Source organism: Mus pahari, chromosome 1 (genome assembly GCF_900095145.1).
Source record: "Mus pahari chromosome 1, PAHARI_EIJ_v1.1, whole genome shotgun sequence".
Lineage (NCBI taxonomy): Eukaryota > Metazoa > Chordata > Mammalia > Rodentia > Muridae > Mus > Mus pahari.
Window position 1 is genome coordinate 108,377,714 of NC_034590.1, and position 22,090 is coordinate 108,399,803.

The 22,090-nt window shown below is 47.5% G+C and overlaps 1 protein-coding gene across 13 annotated transcripts in view; it reads left to right on the top strand.

The window, feature by feature from the left end:
* The window catches only part of Jakmip3 (Janus kinase and microtubule interacting protein 3), a 128,621-nt gene that overhangs the window by 50,924 nt on the left and 55,607 nt on the right, over positions 1-22,090 (top strand). For 12 of the 13 annotated variants that reach the window (XM_029531908.1, XM_029531901.1, XM_029531920.1 and 9 more), the window contains exon 2: positions 4,599-4,841. The exons of the other annotated variant lie outside the window; for it this stretch is intronic. In XM_029531908.1, coding sequence (XP_029387768.1) covers positions 4,707-4,841 — 135 coding nt within the window. In that variant the 5' untranslated portion in view covers positions 4,599-4,706. The remainder of the gene's footprint in view (positions 1-4,598; positions 4,842-22,090) is intronic. 13 annotated transcript variants of the gene reach the window in all.

The following is a 22,090-nucleotide window of genomic DNA, read 5'->3' on the forward strand; positions in this document are numbered from 1 at the left end:
TTGGTGGCTGATGATGGGATGGATCCCCAGATGGGGTAGTCTCTGGATAGTCCATCACTAAAGCCTCTTCTTATCAGAAGGTTTCCTTTTCTTCTCTCCCTCACTTCCCAAGAGTTCAGCCACCTTGTTTCCTGTAAACTTTATTTCTCCCAGGGGGTTATAAATGATCAATATAAGCGATTTCTTTGAAATGTGGTTGGAAACGAGGCCACAGCCCAAGCTTTGGATAATTCTTTCAGCTAACACATGACAGCTGCTATTCCTGTTTCCAAGGGCTGCTGTCAGCTTGTCATGCTCAGCACTTCCTCGCACATTCCATCGCACCTGCTGCAAGCTGTCTCATTGATTGTCATAACCGAAGGACAACATGTCAGAAGTCTATCAACCTGATGACTTTGACAGTACCCAAATAGAATATTTCGTTTTTCTTGTCAAGTTGGTAATATGCTTCTCCCTGAAATTTCCTGGAAAAGCAACATAGCACAGTCGATGTTCTCAAAGTTGTATCCTGGATAGAAGGGACAAGGGATGTTCCTCTGAAGAATAGTGACTTGGTGCCCAATCTTGACGGCCAGAGAGGAAGGTTCCTTAATTATCCATAGGCCTATCGCAGCAGGTACCTAGATCTGTTCTCTCTGTTCTGGGATACCCAGGGAAATTAAGGGCTTGAGTCAGTGTTTTTGGAGATAAGCATCACTTAGATGGCTGACTTATATATCACCACTTCCCCTCAGTGCCAAGAAGCCAATGCTGAGTTCTTCAGAGGAGATGTCCTCTGTACACTTGTCCAGAGCTGTGCACTACTCTCATTCCAAACACAGGACAAAGGCAGGTATGAATATTGAGAGGCTTGAGCTGGAGCCTTGCGTTAGGTCTGGCTGGGGGCGGGTGGGGTGGGCTTTTGTACATGCAGTGGCTGGCATGCTGCCCTGGAGCCACTTCTGCACGTGGCCCATGCAGAGAGCCGCCACAGCTGTCAGATGGCTCTGCTTCCACCCAGAAAAGACAAATGCAGTCAGACTTTGCCTAGACATCCTGCCACGGACTGTCTGCTCCGTGTGTGATGGTAGAGCTCACCTAGGACCCCTCAGAGGCTCTCTCTAGAATTGGTGATGTTGCAGTAGCAGGGTTGGGGGAAACTCCGAACACTGGGATTCAGCATATCTAGTCAGACCTCTGCTCTGCAGTGCTGTTCATCCTCCAGTGCCTTCCACCAAAATCCTCTTCCCACAGCATCCAGCTTTCCAGCAGCACCCAGTCCAGTGCTCCAGAGACCCACCTCTTCCAACCATCCATCATGCTGGCCTCCACTCTGGAAGCTCCCTGTTCCACTGTGGAGGGTGCTTCTTCCTCTGGCTTCCAGGTTGTGTCCTGCTCTTTGGTTGCCAGCATTGCCATTACACACCGATGACCACTTTATTTGATCCCACCCCTCCAGACCCCTAGTGGCAGTTCTGTTTTCAGGAAATTAGCTGCAGTAGAGGTGCATCTATTTGACTAGTATAGGGCCTGCTCTGCATCCCTGGAAGAAACTCAGGTGTGGACTGGGCTGCCGTCCCCATGGTCCTCTATGGGCAGCAGGGCCAGCTGGATTGTTGTGTGGGTCCTGCTGAATGAGGGAATGAATGCTGGCCCCCTGGCCTGGAGCGTTCTCTCTCCTAGTTCCTCTCTCAGAGCCTAGATTTGGGGGGGGGGCCTGCCACCTGCCTTCCCTCACTTTAGGCTTTCATGGAAATGCATCGTCAGAGTGGTAACCTCTTCTCCATAAATAAGGTGACCAGAAAGAACTTGGGCCTGTTTAAAGACTGCAAGGCTGCATGTGACAATCCAGACAGATCATGAATTATGGGGCAGACCAGGGAGGGGACAGTGCTCCAAACAGCATTGGGTGTTGAGGGCTTACTCTGACCTCTCCATGTCTTTTAGGTCACACGGTGACATCAGAACACACATCAGAGCTGGATATTAAACAAGGCCAAGGGCTAGAAGGGACAGAGCAGGGAAGGTAGCCTTCCCCAGATAGGCCTCCAGTAAGCACCCTGAGGTTTACAGTGGTTATTAACCCTCACCAGGGGGCACATTTATCAACCATAAAGCTCTGCCTGTCTGCTGTATCTCTCCTCATAGAGCTATTGGCAGAGGTCATCCTAACCCTTCTACTGTGGTCCTGGGAAGAAAATTTATTGCTTCCTTGGAGACCCCAAAACAGATGATGGTAGCTGGAGCTATTAATTTAATGGCTTCACCAAAGCAAGCATGAAAAATTCAGTCTGCTGTGTACTGACGACAGCAAAGCCGCGCTTGCCTGGAAGCTGAGAAGCCCTGGGGTAGATCTCAGGCTTTCCCTCAGAATGTCTGCAGCTCTTTATATACTAGTGATCAAACACACTTCACTGACCATTTAAGATGCCCAGCATTAAAAAAAAAATTTGTTTTATTGTATGTGAGTGGCTATTTCGTCAGCAAGTCTGACTGTGTACCATATTCATGTATGGTGTCTGCAGAGGTCAGAAGAGGTTGTCGGAGCCCCTGAAACAATTACAAAACAATGTGAGCTGCCATATCAGTGTTGGGACTTGAACCTGGCTCCTCTTGAAAAAGCTGCCAGCGCTCTTCACTCCCAAGTCACCCCTCTAGCTCAATGACCAACACTTTTGTCCTAGTCCTTATACAAACATAGCAGGTGCTTAGCCTGAGACACTTGAAGTGACTGTCCCTTGGCTACCTCTGCTCTCTGCCCTCCTGGGTTGAGTGCATATCTCAGGAGTGCCTAGCTCCCTTCCCGTGACTCTGCTCTTTATCCTCTCTGCGTTTGTGTCTGGGGCTGAGCTGATGTGTAGCCAAGGACATCCTTAGTCTCCAGGCCCCGCATCTCTGGGTTCCATCCTATGGGAACTCTGGTCATACTGAGGCTGCTACTCCACCCTGGCCCTGCTGTGGCCTGCTGCTGACTTCTTCTGCCCCCAGTGCTACTTCAGGCAGGCTCTGCCCAGTGGTGACTACAGATGGTCCTCCTCAGACCACATGGGCCTGCACTGTCTCATCCGCATAGTAACTTGGGCTGTGAGCACTGAGCTTCTGGGAAGTACCCTGACACACACACCTTGACGTGGGTTACCTCTGTGTGGGGCTGGTAACATGGTTTTATCAAGGCAAGACCTGCAGATTCTTTTTCTTTTTCTGTTTTTGTTTTTGTTTGAGATGGGGGTTGGGATCACATTTCATAGTCTTGGCTGTCCAACGGTTTGATATGTAGACCAAGTTGGCTTCAAACTCATAGAAATCTGTCTCCTTCTGTCTCCTAAATGCTGGGATTAAAGGTGTCTGATACTGCACCTAGAGGAGTTTTATTTTAAAGTGAATAAAAACAAAAGCAACAAAACCTACTGAAGACACTGGATAAATGTTATCTTGGAGTGGCTATGGTGGTCCTACAGGGGCCCTGAACCTTGTTGGCAGCTGATGAGGCAATGAGGGGTGTGTGTGTGTGTGTGTGTGTGTGTGTGTGTGTGTGTGTGTGTGTGTGTGTAAATTAAAGCAGGAATCTTATGTAGATGGCTCTGGGCTGTGTCTGATACTATTGGCTAGAAGCAGGTACAGAATTGCCATGATAAGATGTGGGCAGGAGGGCAACAGTGTATGGAGACCCAGAAGCTGAAGAAAAGACTACACCTTGGTCACAGAGGTTGGTGAAGGCTACACCAGGGCCTATGGCTTCCTCCCCAGCATCCATGATAGCTCCCTATCTCATTGTACTTGAATGCAATCAACCATTTTGCTCAGTCATTTTTGTGAAGACACTGGTGTTTCTAGCTAATAGTATAAACAGAGTAAACAAACCCATTTAGGAGACCAGCCAAGGTGGCTCCCAAGCCCTAGACATGGGTAATGGGACAGACACCTGGGAGGTGTCACAGCTAATTGCATAGCAACAGAGAACTCACGCCCAAGGCTTCCATTCCTAGGTGGGAAGGGCAGCAGGTAGGTGCTCAGGGTTAAGCTGGGATCTAGTGCTGCCAGGGTTTGTGGGTTATTCCTTGGTGAGCTGGTACTCCACTTCTATGTGAAAGTACAAACAGCTCCTTGAGACATATGTGCTCCCTCCCCTTCCTTTCTCTTCCCCTCTCCTTCCCCTCCCCATCTCTTCACTCCTTCCTTGTCTGCCTCCACTCACTGAGTTTCCTGGAGAAAGTTTGGGAATCCCTGGATTGACCCTGGGTTGTAGCCTCTATTCCACCAACGTTTCTTAGCTCATGGTTTACAGTTACTGTTGCTGCTGTGGGTCTCACACCCACATTTGAAACTCTAGATTTAGAGTTGCACAGCAGATTCTTTGTAAAGGAGCAAAGGATTAGCATGTCCAATGCATGGAGTCCCTGTCTGAGGATACTGCACAGTGGCAGATGCCTCTGGGATCAGACTTCGTTCTCAGCAAATACAGTCAGGACAGCATCTTGGATGAGAGTAGATGAGGAGTCAGCTATGCCCCTGCCCCAACACCAAGGCCCTGAGCTCTAGGTTGAAGTCTCATGGCTGAGGGGCCACTGAGTCATCTGGCCATGTACGATCTGTTCACCATGGATGTGTTTTTCCTTCAGGTAACTGAGAAAATGTAGCGGAGGACACCTGCCAAGAGCTTGGCGTGGATACCCTGGCCCAGACGGAGCAGCTGCCCCTGGGCGTCTTTCTGGCCATCCAGCCTCACCATGTCAAAGAAGGGTGCAGGCAGCCGGGCCAAGGGGGACAAAGCAGAGACACTCGCTGCATTGCAGGCTGCCAACGAGGAGCTGCGAGCCAAGCTCACAGATATCCAGATAGAGCTGCAGCAGGAGAAGAGCAAGGTGGGCACTTAAGCCTCTACCCCTGGTCTCCATTCAGCTTCTGTCCCAGCCCTGGTCCCCTGCCCTGAGCTCCTGCTCCAGGCTCCCTGCCCCAGGCTTCCTCCCCAGGTCCCCCATTGTAGACTCCCATTCCAGGTCTCCTGCCCTAAGCTCCTTCTCCAAGTTTCTTGCCCAAAGCTCCTGCCCCCGGAGCCAAATGATTCTATATAAAGGAGGATGTGACCAAGTCTCTGCAGAGGTTCCTGCTCCTTTACCCTGGTGGATATCTCTGGGGAAGAGAATGGCAGGTGGAGAGACCTGGTAGTTCAAAATCCATTGGGAGTGCACATGGGGACTCCTGACCAATGGGCATCCCCCCCACAAAGGGTGTATGCCATGGGTCCTTGAGGGCCTTGTCAAATAGCACAGTCCTGGGGACAACAGTGAGTTTGCCTTGAGGTGTTACTGGTGGACTTGAACAAGACTAGAATAAGTCGGTGTGAGCACACATAAATGCAGGGTTCAACAACTGCTTTGTGAGGCCAGCACTGGCTGTGAATTGAAAAACAAACTACCCTCTGTACATGTACTGAGAGCCCCTTACTGTGGCTGTGGCAGGACTACATCTGTGACTGTACTCATAGCCCCCAGGGAATTCTGCTTGTCCTCCAAAGCATTTTGAAGACAGGCTAGTTAGGAACCCAGCCTTAGCAGTGCCTTCTATTCTCCTCTAACAGCAAGGATCTTTTTCATATAAAGAATACTGTGCCATGGAGATCACCAAGCAGACCACTTCTGTCACATCCTCAGGTACTCTGCCACCAAGCCCACTGCAGCAGTACCACATGTATTTTATGTGCAGTTTGTTAAGGTACAGTCATCTCACAACACCCTAAGGGTACCTTCACCTGCTTATAAAAAGCATCTCGGCTGCTGCCAAGCTTCAGCAGCTCCGGGTACTTACAAGATTGACAGCAATAGGAAGGTACCCCTGGCTGTGTGGACACAGAGCCCACTGCAGGGAACAGGTAGCTGCAGAAGGAGACCCCAGAAGCCAGATGTGCTCTGAATCTTCAAATGCTGACTAGTGGGAAGATGTGGCACAGGGACTCGCATCCCTGGCACCTCATCTGGTTCCTTTTCCAGTCTCACTTGAGCTTTGCCTCTTTCCTTTACAAACCACTCCTTAAATGAAGACACGCATCAGACATAACCTTCAAGTCCCCCCAAAATGTAGCTTCTCTCAGCAACTAGAAACAAGACTGTAGGAAGCTGTCAGGAATCCGTGTAGTTTTCACGGCCCCTCCTACTTCCCACTCAGCTGAGGACGATTTGCCTAAGTCATCATATTCGTTATTTTCCTTGTTGCTGTCACAAATACCCGACAAAAACGACTTGAGGAAGGAAGCACTTATTTTGGCTCTCAGTTTGAAGGCACAGTCCTTCATGGTGTGGGGAGGCATGGTGGCAGGAGCTTGAGGCAGCTGCTCCCACTGCACCTGTGGACAGGGGCAGAGAGATGAGTGCTGGCTCACAACTCACTTTTTCCTTTTATTCATGTCAGGACCCCAACACAAAATGGTGCCACTGAATTTTACAATGGATCTTCTGGCCTTAACTAACCCCGTCTAGAAACGCCTTCACAGGCGTGTATGAAGTTTTGTCTCTTAAGTGAGTTCAGAACCTTCCACGTCAACAATGTTAACACTACATTCATGGCCAACTAGGAACTAAACTATGAAAGTGAGCATTAAAATCACTAACAATGTCAGTTCTTAGTCTTTCTGGAGTCCGTTTTCTGGAGGTGCCAAAATAAAATCATAATTCCAACTACAAGACAGAACTAGTATCCATGTCTCGTTCTCAAGAGATTCTAGATGCTTCTGACACTTCTGGTGGATAAGGAACACTAATAGTTAGCCAGGGGACCCTTCCTAGATAGATAAACTTGCCATAGACCTCCAAGTGTGTCTGGAATCGACATACAGCCCCTTGAGCCACCTGTAATCCCGCTGGGCCTGGTGGTCCCCATGCTTCACTAGTGATCAGGGCAGCTAGATCTGTGCGAGGTGTTAGGACACAGGCAGGACACAAAGTGCTACTCCCTGGCGGAGCCTGGTCTTCACCACCCTAGGGAAGGCCCAGATTCAGGTCCACTGACAAAAGGGCACAGCTATAGGTTATGTGAAATCACTTCCCCCGAATAACATAATCTTGATTTGGACCTAGCAACCAAACCTGCAGCCTCTGAGTATCTCAGCCGTGGTCCTGGCCTAGTGCTCAGGGCATTCTCTTTTCTCTGTCTGCAGATTCTTAGTGCCCTGCTGCTCTGCAACAGCAGTTTTTTACTCTGCAACGCCCAGGGCCAAGTGTGGAAGGAAGTCAGCAACTACAGCAGCTAGACGCTTAGTACCTCGGACTTGATGAGCAGCTGATTCTCGAGGAGTATTGAGAGTATTAAGGCTTGTCCGTGGAGGGCACCAATCAAACACTGTTGTTCTCCAGCTCATACAGTGGGGCTGGGTAGTTCAATGATGGTTGTCTGCTGTAGGCACACTGGAGAAGTCGAGAACCTTTAAGGATATTAAGCCAGGTGCCTCCCTCAGCAGTTCTAATGCTGCACTGAAAGCCCCAAGTTCCTTGGGATGTCACTGGCATTCAGACTATGTAGGAAGGTTCAAGTAGCTGGATGCTGAGGTCAGTAGAGAATGGCAGCTGCAGGGATAGACACTCTCACTCACATCCTCAGGGATAGACACGCTCACTCACATCCTCAGGCATAGACACTCTCACTCACATCCTGAGGCACAGACACGCTCACTCACATCCTCAGGGATAGACACTCTCACTCACATCCTCAGGGATAGACACGCTCACTCACATCCTCAGGCATAGACATGCTCACTCACATCCTCAGGGATAGACACGCTCACTCACATCCTCAGGGATAGACACGCTCACTCATATCCTCAGGGATAGACACGCTCACTCACATCCTCAGGCACAGACATGCTCACTCACATCCTCAGGGATAGACACGCTCACTCACATCCTCAGGGATAGACACGCTCACTCACATNCTCACTCACATCCTCAGGGATAGACACGCTCACTCACATCCTCAGGCACAGACACGCTCACTCACATCCTCAGGCACAGACACGCTCACTCACATCCTGAGGCACAGACACGCTCACTCACATCCTCAGGGATAGACACGCTCACTCACATCCTCAGGCCCAGACACGCTCACTCACATCCTCAGGCACAGACACACTCACTCACATCCTCAGGGATAGACACGCTCACTCACATCCTCAGGCACAGACACGCTCACTCACATCCTCAGGGATAGACACGCTCACTCACATCCTCAGGGATAGACACGCTCACTCACATCCTCAGGCTCAGACACGCTCACTCACATCCTCAGGCACAGACACACTCACTCACATCCTCAGGGATAGACACACTCACTCACATTCTCAGGGATATACACGCTCACTCACATTCTCAGGGATAGACACGCTCACTCACATCCTCAGGCATAGACATGCTCACTCAGGCAGGCAGCACCGCTTTGCCCCAGCCCTCTCCATATTTGAACTGTGTGGTGGTTTGAGTAAAGGTGTTCCTTTTAGGCTCATAGATTTAAGTGCTTGGTCACCAGGGAGTGGCACGACTTGAAAGGATTAAGAGGTGGGTCCTTGTTAGAAGAAGTGTGTCACTAGAGGTGAGCTTTGAGGTTTAAGAGCCCAAGCTAGGCCCAGTGGCCCAGCTCATCCTGCTGCCTGCAGATGCAGATGTAGATCATGGAGACCAGCTCCTCTCCAGTACCACATCTGCCTGCATGCCGCCATGCTCCCTGCCCTGTTGACAATGGACTCTGAAACTGTAAGCAAGCCCCAATTAAATGCTTTTCTTTTAGATATGAGTTTCCCTGGTTATGGTGTCTCTTCATACCAATAGAATACTGGCTAAGACAGATTGCCCATTGGGATGTGCCACATTGTTTGTTTGTTTGTTTTTTTGTTTGTTTGTTTTAAAGGCATAGTCTCATTATATAGACTAGGCAGGTAGCCTGGAATTCACAAAGATCCACCCGCCTCTGCTTTCCAAATGTTGGGATTAAAGGGGTGAGCCACTACACCACGCCACCTCTCATTTTTTTTTTTTTTTTTTGAGACAGTTTTCCATGTAATAGACCTGGCTGTCCTGAAATTTGCTTTGTAGATCAGGCTAGCTTCAAACTCAAAAAGATCTGCCTGCCCCTGCACCCCAAATGTTGGGATTAAAGGCATGTACCACCTCTGCCTGGTTCAAATAGTAGTTTTTAAAATTAAATATTCTAGCGAACTACAGTCCAAAGATATAGGCATTTGATACTTACATGTTAAGAGATGGTGCAGGGACATATTATCTTAGTTAGGGCTTCCATTGCTGTGAACAGACACCATGACCAAGACAACTTTTATAAAAGACAACATTTAATTGGGTCTGGATTACAGGTACAGAGAGGTTCAGTCCATTATCATCAAGGTAGGAGGCATGGCAGCATACAAGCAGACATGATGCTGGAGGAGCTGCGATTCTACATCTTGTTCCAAAGACAAACAGAAAAAGACTGGCTTCCAGGCATCTAGAAGGAAGGACTCTCAAAGCCAACCCCCACAGTAAGACACTTCCTCCTACAAGGCCACACCTTCTAATAGTGGCATTCCCAGGGCCAAGCATATTCAAACCACCACACATAGTAAAAGTCTTTCCCCCCATAATGGAGTCATTGCATCTATACGAGCAGAAACTATGTACAATAAAAACGCTGCAACTCGCAGTATGTTTGCCTTCCATCTAAGCCCCAGTGTTTTAGGTATCGTTGTCTGAGAATGACTGGTGGGTTGTATTCCTTAGGAAAAATCTGCTTCTATTCAGAACAGATACAACTTTCATTTTTTTAATATTTTCTATAACCTAAGATACAGAGGGCAAGCTGGGCACGGTGGCACACGCCTTTAATCCCAGCATTTGGGAGGCAGAGGCAGACAGATTTATGAGTTTGAAGCCAGCCTGGTCTACAGAGTGAGTTCCAGGACAGCCAGGGCTACTCAGAGAAATCTTGTCTCAAACAAACAAACAAACAAACAAACAAACAAAAAGATACAGAGGGCAGAATGCACACCGTGAGATAGTTCAAAACACCAGCAGGATACTGTAGAGGATGGGGAAGCAGAGGTGGCAGTTGGGAGGGTGGGGAGGATGGTAGTCAGTTCGGACCAACTTAGAGTTTGTGGATGCTGGTGAGCATGCATTCAGGATAGTCCCCAGGTTTTGGCCTAAGTTGGTGAGAGAAGTCTGGGTGAGGAGTTTGTAGAGGGGATCCAGAGCTGTGGTTTGGCAGGTACCTGGGAGACTTGCCAAGATAGAGGCTGTTGGCTGGGCAGCTGAGCATTCTTCGGGGAGCACTGGGCTTGAGTAGATGTGGGAGTCACCAGATATTGGGGAATTTCAATTTGAGAGTACATAGGAATAAGGAGACCCAGTGCCAAGTGTGGAGCCTTCAGGTGGTTGGCAGTGAAGGAAGACAAGCAGGAAGAAGCCCTGTGGCACTGCCCTAGTGCTGGAACTTTCTTCTGTTCTTTGTTATTAAGTTATGTGACTGGGAAGCACATGATTTGAGCCTTTCTTTTACAGATTGTGCAGTCATGGCTGATCTGTGATTTTTGTCTGCACAGTCCCAGGTGGCTGTATTGTCACAGCACTTAATGCCAATGTCTTGCATTTAAACAGAGGGAACTTACTAGTGTTTCCCTGGGGGACCATGTCCATACTATTCTGGGTATTAATGGTTCTGCACTCATGGAGTGGGAAAAATATTCCCATAAGGAGCTTTGGAGGTAGCTGGAGCTTAAAGAATAGGATTCTACTTATTGCTCATAGCCACGTTTTTTGTTTTTTTTTTTTCGAATGGAGCAAGCAACCTGGCTTCCTGACCCTGCTAGAGGCCAGCCTTGTTCTGAACATGTATCAGACAAGCCTACACCCTTAGCTATCTGGGTGCAATCCTCTCTATTCTCCATCGCCTCTCTCTCTACAGTCCTGATTGGTTTTCTCATTTTCCCCAGTCCTCATAATGAAACAGAATATATATATATATATATATATATATATATATATATATATATATCTGTATATATATACAGATAGATATAGATATAGATATAGATATAGATAGATATAGATAGATATATACACACACACATCCTTTGGGTCTCTAAATTAGATACTACATTGTAGCTAGGTTTTTTCTTTTAATAAAAAAGCCTCATGTAAAATGGGTGTTTGGTCCACATGTATGTCTGTGCATAACATGCATAATTAGTGCCCTTAGAAGTCCTGGGGCTAAAGGAAGAGATGGATGCAAGCTGCCATGTGGGTGCTGGGAATTGAACTTCAGTCCTCTGGAAGAGCAACCCATGCTTTTAACTGCTGAGTCATTGCTTCAGCCGCATGGCTAGGTTTTGCGGCTGTGACCTTCACACCTTTTTGTTTGTTGTCATTAGCGTGACCTAATGTAAGAAATGTGCCTACCTTGTGCTCACAAAACCACATACACTTAGTCTCAAAGCATTTGTCACCTAAATTCATAGCCCACTAATGGTCTTGACCCGATTCCAGCAAACCAAGCTTACAATGACTACTAATCCAGCCTAGAAGACAATGATCAGAAGCTCCAGAGAGATTTCTCCAAGGAACACAAATGAAAGCAAGTGTTTTTAAGACACGTTGTTTTAATATGTCAGTAGTGCTCAAGTTCCCAGGTGGCTGGTTGGGGTTGACACCCTTTGAAAGACAGTGGAATGGGTCCCCTGCTCTGCAAGTGACTCCACAGCAGTACCAGGACATGAAAGATGCTGCTGTGGTTTCATTACAGTGCTTCCTGGGAGTGTCTGTGGGAGAAGAGTCAGAGATGAGCATAACTATGTAGGATTCTATTCTCAGCTCTGCTAATGAGAGTGAAGCAGTACACAGCTACCTCATTATCCAGGCCTGGGAAACAGCTAAGGAGCGCAGGGTATGTGTACACAGTGCGCTGCTTTAGGGCTCGGGGCCTCACTGGGAAGGAATGGTTGCTGAGGAGGAGCCGGTTGCTGCACGGTTGCCTAGGAAGCACAGACAGGATGGCTGTGCAGATTCCTCTAGAGTTTGTTTGTTGAGAAGAACTCTTGCCCATGCCAGGGTCATGGAGACACTTTTCCATGCCTCCTCCTAAAAGCGCAGTTTTGATTGAGTGTATATGTGCTGTACATGCATGTGTGCATGTGTAGGGGCACATATGTGGGTGTGGGTATGTATGCATGCCTGTTCACATGTATGTGTAGGACCAAGGTTGACACCACATATCTTTCTCAATCACTCTCTACCTTAGCTAATGAGTCTCTCTCTTGAACCCAGAGTTCACTGATGAGGTTAGTCTAGCTATCAAGCTTGCTCCTTGCTTCGGGGATCTTCTGTAACCCTAAGCACTAGAATCATGAGTGGATTGCCATGGCTGCCCTACATTTATGTGGTTGCTGGGTATCCAGTCTCTGCTCCCCTGGTTTTTGTAGCAAGTGCTAAACCGACTGAGCTAGCTCTCTGGCCTCTATATTTTGCCTTTGACATTTCCAAAGCTTTCCTCGAGTTGAGTTTTGTGCCTCATGGTAGTTCATGTCTTCCATATGAACGAGGAATAGACATAGTACCACATTTTTGGTGGGGTTGTTTTCAGACAGGGTTTCTCTGTATAATCACCCTGGCTGTGCTGGAACTCACTTTGTACACCAGGCTGGCCTTGAACTCACAGAGATCTGCCTGCCTCTGACTCCTGAGAGCTGGGTTTAAAGGCGTACACAGTTTCATATTTACTCATTTTTAAAAAAAATTATTTTATTTTGAGCATAATTATATAATTCCCCTTCCTTTTCTTCCACCACATACTTAGTTTTCAAAGGCTGTATCACAGAGCACAAAGGGCACCCATACATGATCTCAGCACTTGGGATGGGGAAGCAGGAAGATAGCAAGCCCCAGGCTGGCCTGCAACACCTAGCAAGATCCTGATTATAAAGAAATGGCCTTATATCCTGTACCGCAGCACATGTTTATAACCGGCAAAAGGCACTTGCGTGTGAGCGTGTGCAGGAGCAGCACTGTGGGCTGCATCTTTTGCCTCCCCGAGTAATGCCTGTGAGCATGCGCAGGAGCAGCACTGTGGGCACAGGCGTGGCACTGTGGGCTGCATCTTTTGCCTCCCTGAGTGATGTTCCACATCACGTGACTCTGCAGTCCAACTTTGCTTTTTTTTTTTTTTTTTTTTTTTTGGTTTTTCAAGACAGGGTTTCTCTGTATAGCCCTGGCTGTCCTGGAACTCACTTTGTAGACCAGGCTGGCCTCGAACTCAGAAATCCGCCTGCCTCTGCCTCCCGAGTGCTGGCCAACTTTGCTTTGACAACATAATTGTGACCCAGAATTGGGCCTGGCCCTCTGTTTTTCTGCTTATCCTCTTGCCTCTGGCTTCACTCCAGGCAAGATTCATTTAGATTAGCTACTACTCTCAAGAGAAGCTCCATTTAGCCACTAGCTGGACCAGCCCCATCATTGTAGCCAGGGATCTGTTTTCCCTGTGTCTGCCTGAGGCCAGTCCTGTTCCTAACTCCTCCAGATTGGACTTGATTCTATAGTGGGTATGCTTTTATTTTGTTCTTTCTTTTAAAAGCTGCTTTAAGTCATCTTGGGTCTTTGTATTTCCATACAAGTTTTAGAATCTACTTGTTTAATTTCTATTTTCGTAGAAATCCCGTGGGTTGGGTTGCATTGAATTTACCAGTCAGTTTGGGGAAAGCTGCCTTGTTTATAATATTGGGTGTTTGGGTTTATGAACAGAACTGATTCTGTTTTTTTTCCCCTTTTGAGTTTCTAACAGGCTGTAGTTTTCAGCGCAGAGGTCCGAGGTGTCATTCTTAGCCTGTGTTCACAGGGATAAATGGTGCAGTCTAGCACTTTCATCCCTAGTAACATAGAAATCTAGCTGACTTGTTCACATTTGAACTTCTTGTCCCTCTTAGCATTCATTCAACCAATCTTTAAAATCACACATTTTGTCAGGATGTGGGGGAGTCACAAATGGGGAGCATGCCCCTAGTGAGAAGACTTGCCCCTGCCAAGCAGATGTGTAACCTTAGCAGCAGTGTTCCAACCCAGCAGACAGTTCTTACATATGCCACATGCCAATCTGTCCAAATTAGAGCCATCAACTAATCACAGAGCACTGCTCTGAATCATCCCACAGCCTAACTGGGGATGCCCTGGGACTGCTTTAATGAGCAGAGGTCACCTAAGGGGACACACACACACACACACACACACACACACACCCAGGTGACCAGAGAAACAACTGAATTCCTCCCCTACTAATGGCCAGACAAATGCCTCAGCAGAATCCACCTTTCCAGGGCAAAACTTTACATGACAGCTCTTTTGATTATCTTCCAACCACCTCTGGTGAAATTAGAATAGAAATGTGGCAGATGGGCTCAGGTGTGTGATCTGTTTGGTGTCTGTTCTTATAAAGGAATTAGTCTTGGAGAGTTGATCTGTAAAGATGACCTTGATTCTAGAACACTCATAGTTGAAGGCTAGCAGACTATTTTCATAATATTCAGAGAACGTGTCCTTTTCCAGCAAAAAGTGGCTAATTAAGCATTACTTTTGAGTTAAGGGGTAGGACTGCACCCTGTCATCTGTCTAATTTAAAACCTCAAAACCTTCAAGCTGTCTGCAGGGTGCAGCATTATTGTTTAATATTATTTGAGAGCCATAAATATTTTTGTCACAAGGATGTTGATGGCTGTTGCATCTATAAACAACTGAGATGTGGATTCCTGGGGGCAGGGGATGGGGCTGGCACCCTCCCTCAGATGGGAAGTGGCCATCCCAAGTGAGTCCCAGCACCATGTCTGACACAGGACCTCTGCAGCCTGTACTTCACTTTTGGTTCAGTTATCCACTGTTCTGAGTAGCATCTGATCAAGCTTTACAGGATGCTGCCTCTCAAGTCCATATAGCAGTTTGTTGCTTGAACTACATACTGCTTAGGGGGACATTTCTTTGACTTATTTTTATGTGTATGAGTGTTTTGTCTGCATACATATATGTACACCATATGCATGTAGTGCCCATGGAGATCAATAGGGCGTCAGATACCCTGGAATTAAAGTTATGGACAGTTGTGAGTCACCATATGGGTACTGGGAACCTGGATCCTCTGGAAAAATAGCCAGTGCTCTTAACCACTGAGCCATCCCCTGAGCCCCTTAAGGAGACCTTTTCAAGGTGAGTGAGCATCAGCCTCCACTTCCAAGTATAAGGAAGCATAAGGTGTGTCAGCCCACAGTGTGAGGCAGAGGCTGTGTGCTGACAGCTAGTGAAGCCAAAGGTCACTGGCCCATACTTGTGTTCTGAGAAGTGCTTGGCTATTTTCTACCTTTAGGGAGGGGGAGGGGTCTCCTAAGGGTATAAGTCTCAGGGAGACAAATTGAACCACTGGTCCAATGTCCCTGAATTCTAACCTGGAAGGATAAGTGTGTAAGAACTGGTAGGAAATGAGTAAACTAGACAGTAGGGAGAATTGTTACAGATAGATAGGAGCACACACTATGAAATTATCAGACAAGATAGATAATTGGATTGCATTAGAAAGACCAGGCACTGACCTGAGTTGCATCTAGTAGTTGATTTTGTAACTTGGAAATGACAGGAGAGGTATAGTATGGTGGCCATGTTTGGTGCATAATTTCACACTTTCAGCAAGGGTTTGGCTTCTGTTATTGATTGAGGCTCAACCATGTGGCTACAAGGGATATTGTTATATTGCAGTTATATTGCAGTGTGGTGGAACATGCAACCAGGTCAAAGCTATTATACACAGAGGTCCCTTTAGACCAAATTCTCTGTTCTGTGGGGTTGTGTTACACCTGGGCTTGTACTTCCGTAGCCTTCAGTATCTATAAACAGAAGAAAGCTCTGGGGATGGGCCTGGGGATATGCTCAGTGGTCAAGAGCACTCACTGCTCTTGTAGAAGATCAGAGTTCGGTTCCCAGCACCCATGTCAGGTGCCTCACAACTCTAACTCCAGGAATTCAGGGCCTTCTTTTGGAATCTACAAGTCTTCACTCACAGGCACATACATGCATGCACATATACATAAATAAAAATAAATTTTTTTTTATAAAAAAGCATGGAAACATCAGAGATAGTCTAGGTGTTCAACCGTAAGAGAACAGGCTAGAAAACATGAGATGGAATCTTAGGAAATTGTTTTGGTTTCTAAAATTAAAGCATTTTTTTTCCTCATGTGAGTGTTCTATAACTGGTTACAGTGGCTGGGGAACAGAAGGGACGCACAGAGCGAACCATCACTGGCATTTATTCTTGAGAAGTGCAATTTAGGAATGTCTATTACCAGATAAGGTGGGTCTGTGACCTTCATGGCAAAGCATGTGTCCCTGGGCTTCCTGACACTCCCCCAGCTATCACCCAGTCACTGAGGGGCTTGCAGACTCCGAGCCTCTGCATCCTCTGCAGGGTACGACCGAGGAAAGAAGAGATAAAGCTCATGGTTATGGTGACGAGCCAGTTTCCTAGCCTGGGATGCTGGGATGCTGAGCTGACCTGAGCCTGGACCTACAGGCCCACAGTGATGATCTAGGGAGAAAATCAGCAACAGCAGATGCATGGGAGAGGTGGCCACACATGTAGCATGGAGATAGGCGGTTATACATGTGAAGCACCAGGGGAGCCTGGCAGGCCTCTCAACAAGGAAAGGGGTTCTGCTGCAGGAGCCAAGCATCTTTTAGATGGTATTTTAAAAAGTAGATATGGTATTTACTATCTGTAATACCAGCACTCAGGAAGCTGAGGCAGGGGGCCAGCCTGGACTAAATGTACACTCATGCATGCATATGTAAAATATAAAAAACAAAAGGGCACCAGGAATACCCCTCCATTTTTCCAGCTTACTCCAGGGAGCCATGAGGACCAACAACTCCAGAAATCACAGGTGAGAAGCTCAGCCTGTGACATTGGTCATTTGGAAAATGTCCAGTTATCTGGAGTGTATTGAGGAAGTAGTTACATGGCTTGTAGCTGCTGCCTCATTGTGGAGATGTAAGGAAGAAAATTCCAGAGCACTCTGTGTGATGTGGAACACAGCTCTCTAGGGAGAAACGCTGGGATGGGGGTGGGAGTGGGGATGGATTCAAATGTCAAATGACCATTGGAGAATCTCAGCTCATATTCAGATAAAGTAGAGAGAGGAGGGGAACAAGAAACAAAGAATGGTCCCTATAAATAGTGAAAGCATGTCCCAGAAACTCACTCTCATGCAGAAGGGACCATGAGGGTTATTTACAATGGACCTGACAGACATCAAGAAAGCTGGGCAAGACAGGACATAAATCCAGGTTAGAAAAATGTATAATTGATGTGCTAAGACTCACAAATTAGAAGCGAAACTTTAGAAGTATAGATATAGAAGGAGCATGAACATATGAGCCCAACAAATAATACTTTGTGAGAAATGGAAAGAGAGACTGAGAAAAAAATATAAAGAAAATGGGTGAACACCGAAGATGAGCAGTTATCCTAGCATAAGGACAGTGGGGGTCCTTACAGATGATGGAGACACAAATTCAGAGTACAGAAACATGCCACTTGGGATGCTTTAAAAGAAGCCTAGGGGCTGCTGAGATGGCTCAGAGGTAAGAGCATAGCATGGGTCTCCTACCCGAAAATAAGTAAGTAAGTAAATAAATAAATAAATAAATAAATGATGTAATTTTAAATTTAATCTATTTAAATTTTGTATGTGCGTGTATTTGTATGAGTTTATATGTGCCACATATGTACAAGAGCCAGTGGGGGCCAGTGGAGACCAGAGAGGGTATTGGATCCCCCTGGAACTGGAGTTGCAGACATTTATGAGCCTCAATTTGGGTGTTAGGACTCCAGCCTGGGTCCTCTGCAAGGGTAGTGAGCTCATTTATCTTTTGAGACACAAAAATGTTTTAAAAAGGAAACTGTTTATTGAAAGAGCAGCGTTCGTGAAACCAAGATCCAGAACAGCACCCCAGAGAGTCCACTAGCAACATGAGAGAAATCACGGGGGGGGGGGTGTCTGTTCATAAGGGAAGGGAGACAAAAGCGTGATCGTGGATCAGCTGAGAGCAACTGTGCACCAAGAGAAGGAGGAGCAGCAAGTATAGGTAAGGTCAAAGGTTAGTGTCTGGTAAAGCCTGCATCCAGCTGCAGAATGGACGTCATGCAGGAATTCAGGTGGCATGATTGCTACGGCTGCCCACGAGGACGGTGACATTTCCCTAAAGAAGCAGAGACACCAATCAGGCCATGAGCATGGAACCCAGAGCCCCTCCATGAGTTAGGCATAGAAGCCACATGTGACCTGTGCTTAGGGCAATCTGCCAGGCTCGATCTGCATAGATCCGTTGGGAAATATGAAATATTTTGAGATTTAGAAAATCCTTCGAGATTCCTCCCCAGAGGGTTGGGGGTGGGGGGAGACAACAAATGAGAGTCTGAAGGGACAGCAGGTTAGAATGGCTGAGGAACTGTCCAGGCTGTTAGGATGCAACCACACAATGGGGGTGGGGGCATATGGAAAAGAAAGTGCAAGGCCACCATCCATTCATGGTTATCACACGTGTCAGTATCAAAACCACTGAGCCCTGAAACCATTGTCTGTATAACGTGAGTGTGGGGAATGGGGTGATGACATTAGCTCCTGATTGCATGAGAACAAAACTGCTCAGTGTGAAGGACAGAGATCCAGCTGTGGGCAGGGCGCTAGGCAGAAGCTTTGTGGTCCGGACTTTGAATTTAATGTTGATGTGAACTTGCAAGATGTATGTGCATGTAATATTACATTGTACATCTATCTATATCTATCATCTGCATCTATCTATATCACCTATATACATACATACATACATACATACATACATACATACATACATACATATGCTATGACTTGTCCCTGGAAAATACCTTTATAACAGTGACCTATCCAGAAGGAATGAGGAGTCCTAGGCCACGGCCGTGACCTTGAAATATTCTCTGAACATGAAAAGCAATCTGAGCATCTAGAGATAAGTGAAACAAGCCTGGACTACGCCACACCCCAAACCCCGAGAAACTGCGAGGGTCCCAACGAGAGCATTCAAGAGACTCCTGAAGAGGAGTTCACTGGCCTTACATGTGAACAACACTCCAAGTCTCAATGAGGATGTGATTTGCAAAGAACAGAAGCCCATCAAGTATGCTTGACTCCGCATGCTTCTCAGGAAACAGTTATTTGGTACCCCAAAGTTGGCAGGGAGCCAGTTTATTATCTCACAACTGAGTGATTAGAGGAATGAATTATTTATTTTGCTTTTCCACCACAACCAAACAGCAGCTAAAGGAAGGACCCCCAACCTCGAGTGAAGACACCCCCCCCACACATTGCACTGTTCAGATCTTGCTGGAAGGCCAGAAGCACCAGTAGGAAAGCGAAACCCATACATGAGAATCCAGAGGTAGCCTCTGCCCTTCTGGCCCTGGCAGGCTTTTGTGGCTGCCCTGTGTCTAAGAAGGCTTTAGCGTTTTTCACAGCAGCTAACACCCCCATGCCATCTCAGCCGCTCACAGGCCTCTGTGAGAGTCAAGTGGCTACGATGATTAATCTTGATTATGAACTTGGTTAGACTGAGAGACACCTGCATCACTAAAGCACATCTCTGGGCATGTCTGGGAGGGTGTCCAGAGCCAGGTGGCATGAGGATCACCAGCTAAGAAATAAAGAACCATTCTAAATGTGGATATCACTGCCCAGTAGTCTTTGGGGGACAGAGGAGCAAAAGTAGGAGGCAGAAGGTAGCCAACATTGGCTCCTGGCCTTCAAGAGGTCATCTACTCCCTCCTGTCTCTTCCCAGATACGATGCTCTTCCTCCACACACACAGGCCCAGAAGCAGCGGAGCTGAGTGACCATGGATGATCTAAACCCCTGACATTGTGAGCTAAGACCGTCCTTCCTCCCCAGCATGTCTGTCTTTAGCCAGCCTCCCAGAATCCCAAAAGAGCTAGCTACCTTTAGCATTGAGCCTGGAGTCTGCCTAGCAGCATTGCTCCAGGGCACAGAGGAGCCTCCCAGGATCCTCCAGGACCTAACTCCTCCCCAGCTTCTGCGACTATCCCTGGTTGTATCCAATTCTGCCACATGCTTCATTGGAAGCTAGTGGCCCGGCCTGGGGGTGCTGTGGGTGCTTTGGAAGGGGCAAAGAGCAGAGGTCTTCTGGTGATTGGCTGGATTTTAGCTAATCCTTCCACACTTGGTTGACAGGTTGAGCCTTTGGTCCATGACCAAGTCGCAGGCCCTGGGCAGGAGTAGCTGGAGGTGGGGTTATCTTGTCTCCGACAACTTAGAGGTAGGATACAGCTTTACCCAACCTTGGGCTGTTGGGCTTCCACTGTTATCCACTCTCCATAGTCTGTACTGTGACACAGGATGTGCTCATTTTCCTTTTGCTCATTCCCATTTAGAAAGTTTCCACAAGGTCCGAGTATTTATCTGCTGAGAGAACAGAGCCAGGCTCAGGTTCTGGCATACCAAGTCCCACTCGGGACTCAATGTACCCCTCAGGGTCTAACCTACGGGGGACAGTAGCTATCTCTAACTACCACCACCCCGCACCCCCTGCCATTCTTCACTCCTTCCTTCAAATATATAGAGTGTTCTATATTTCACGTATGATTCACAGAGGAAGGGAGGTACTTCCTTCAATTAATTCAGAAACACTATGTGGTTGCTCATGCCTGTAATCTCACCATGTTTGGGAGGTGGAAGCAGAAAGATTTCTGTGAGTTCAAGGCTAGCCTGGAACACATTGTGAGCTCTGGGCCAGCCTCAGCTACAATGTGAGACCCTGTGCCCCAAAACTGAAACCAAACAACCCTGTTTTTTTTTTCTTCTTCCATATCTGGGGTGCCATTAAAACTGGAAGAAGAGGAGAGTCACATTAAGTTGGGTCAGCAGCTGCCTGTTTGCTCTACTTTCCAGTAACGCTCTGCTCAGCAAAGCAGAATTCCAAAGTGCTGGGTGGTGCTGCCCTGTGTGCACGAGGGATAGTCAGGGGCCTGCTGGACTTTAAGAGGACAATAGGCCTGCCAGCCCCGGGGCCAGCTGTGCGAGTCAGTGTCACATGCCTGTCCTATGCATCAGCAAACAGGCCCTGAAAGTTGTCTCTGTTGGGGGAGGACAAGGGTGAGGGGGAAAGGCAGCCACAGAGGCAAATAAATCAGGACTGGATTTTAAATGTCCCCCAAACCCTGAGTGAACGGTCTTGTTCCAATATCATGGTACTAGTTAAGTATAGAGGAGCCTTTAGGAAGTCGGCTTGGACTGGGGAAACATCTCGGTAGGTAAATGCTTGCTAGCCATACTTAGAGGCAGAGTGGGTAGCTCTGCTGCCGATTTGGTGGTAGTGGTAAGGAAAGTGAAGATGGCTCCAGCAAGATTCTCCCCCAAGAATATAAGAAGAAGAAATAGAAGATGAAGGGCATGCAAGAATTAAATAGATATACAGCACAAGAAGGAGTCGCTACATTTGACTGCTATAGAAGAGTGAAGTATAGCAGTCATATCAGAGCTGATGGTCTCACTATGGGAAGGAGAGCCTTGAAGGCAATCAGAACCTGTAAAGTTCAGCAGAGGGTGACGGTTTCAGGGTCCTGGCAGCAAGCAGGTGGCTCCCCAGGGTGTCTCTGAGACTTACACAGAGAGGCACTGTCTTCCAGAAGCTGGTATGAGGGATATGCATGCCTACTGTGAGCAGGAAGTTGATCTGAACGGTAGCAGCCTGGGGCAGGGATGTTCTTCAACAGAAGCAGGCTGCTCCTTCACCAGGCAGTGAGATACACGAGGCTGTGACACCATTCCTGGATCCTGCTGGATCCTGGATCCACTGTTTACTGAGCAGCAAGAAGGGCTTAGAGAGCCAGGAAAGCCAACAGGCCCAAAGCAGGCCACTGGTCCCTCTGGGGTGCAGATGGTGGGGTATACCTCTCAGTGGCACCAAGTAAACTGGCCCTTGGAGATCTGAGTGTCAGGATCAGAAAGAAAAAGTGTTTGGGGATCAGTGCATGTAGGTGCCTGGAGCCTTGGGAAGCAAGGGGAA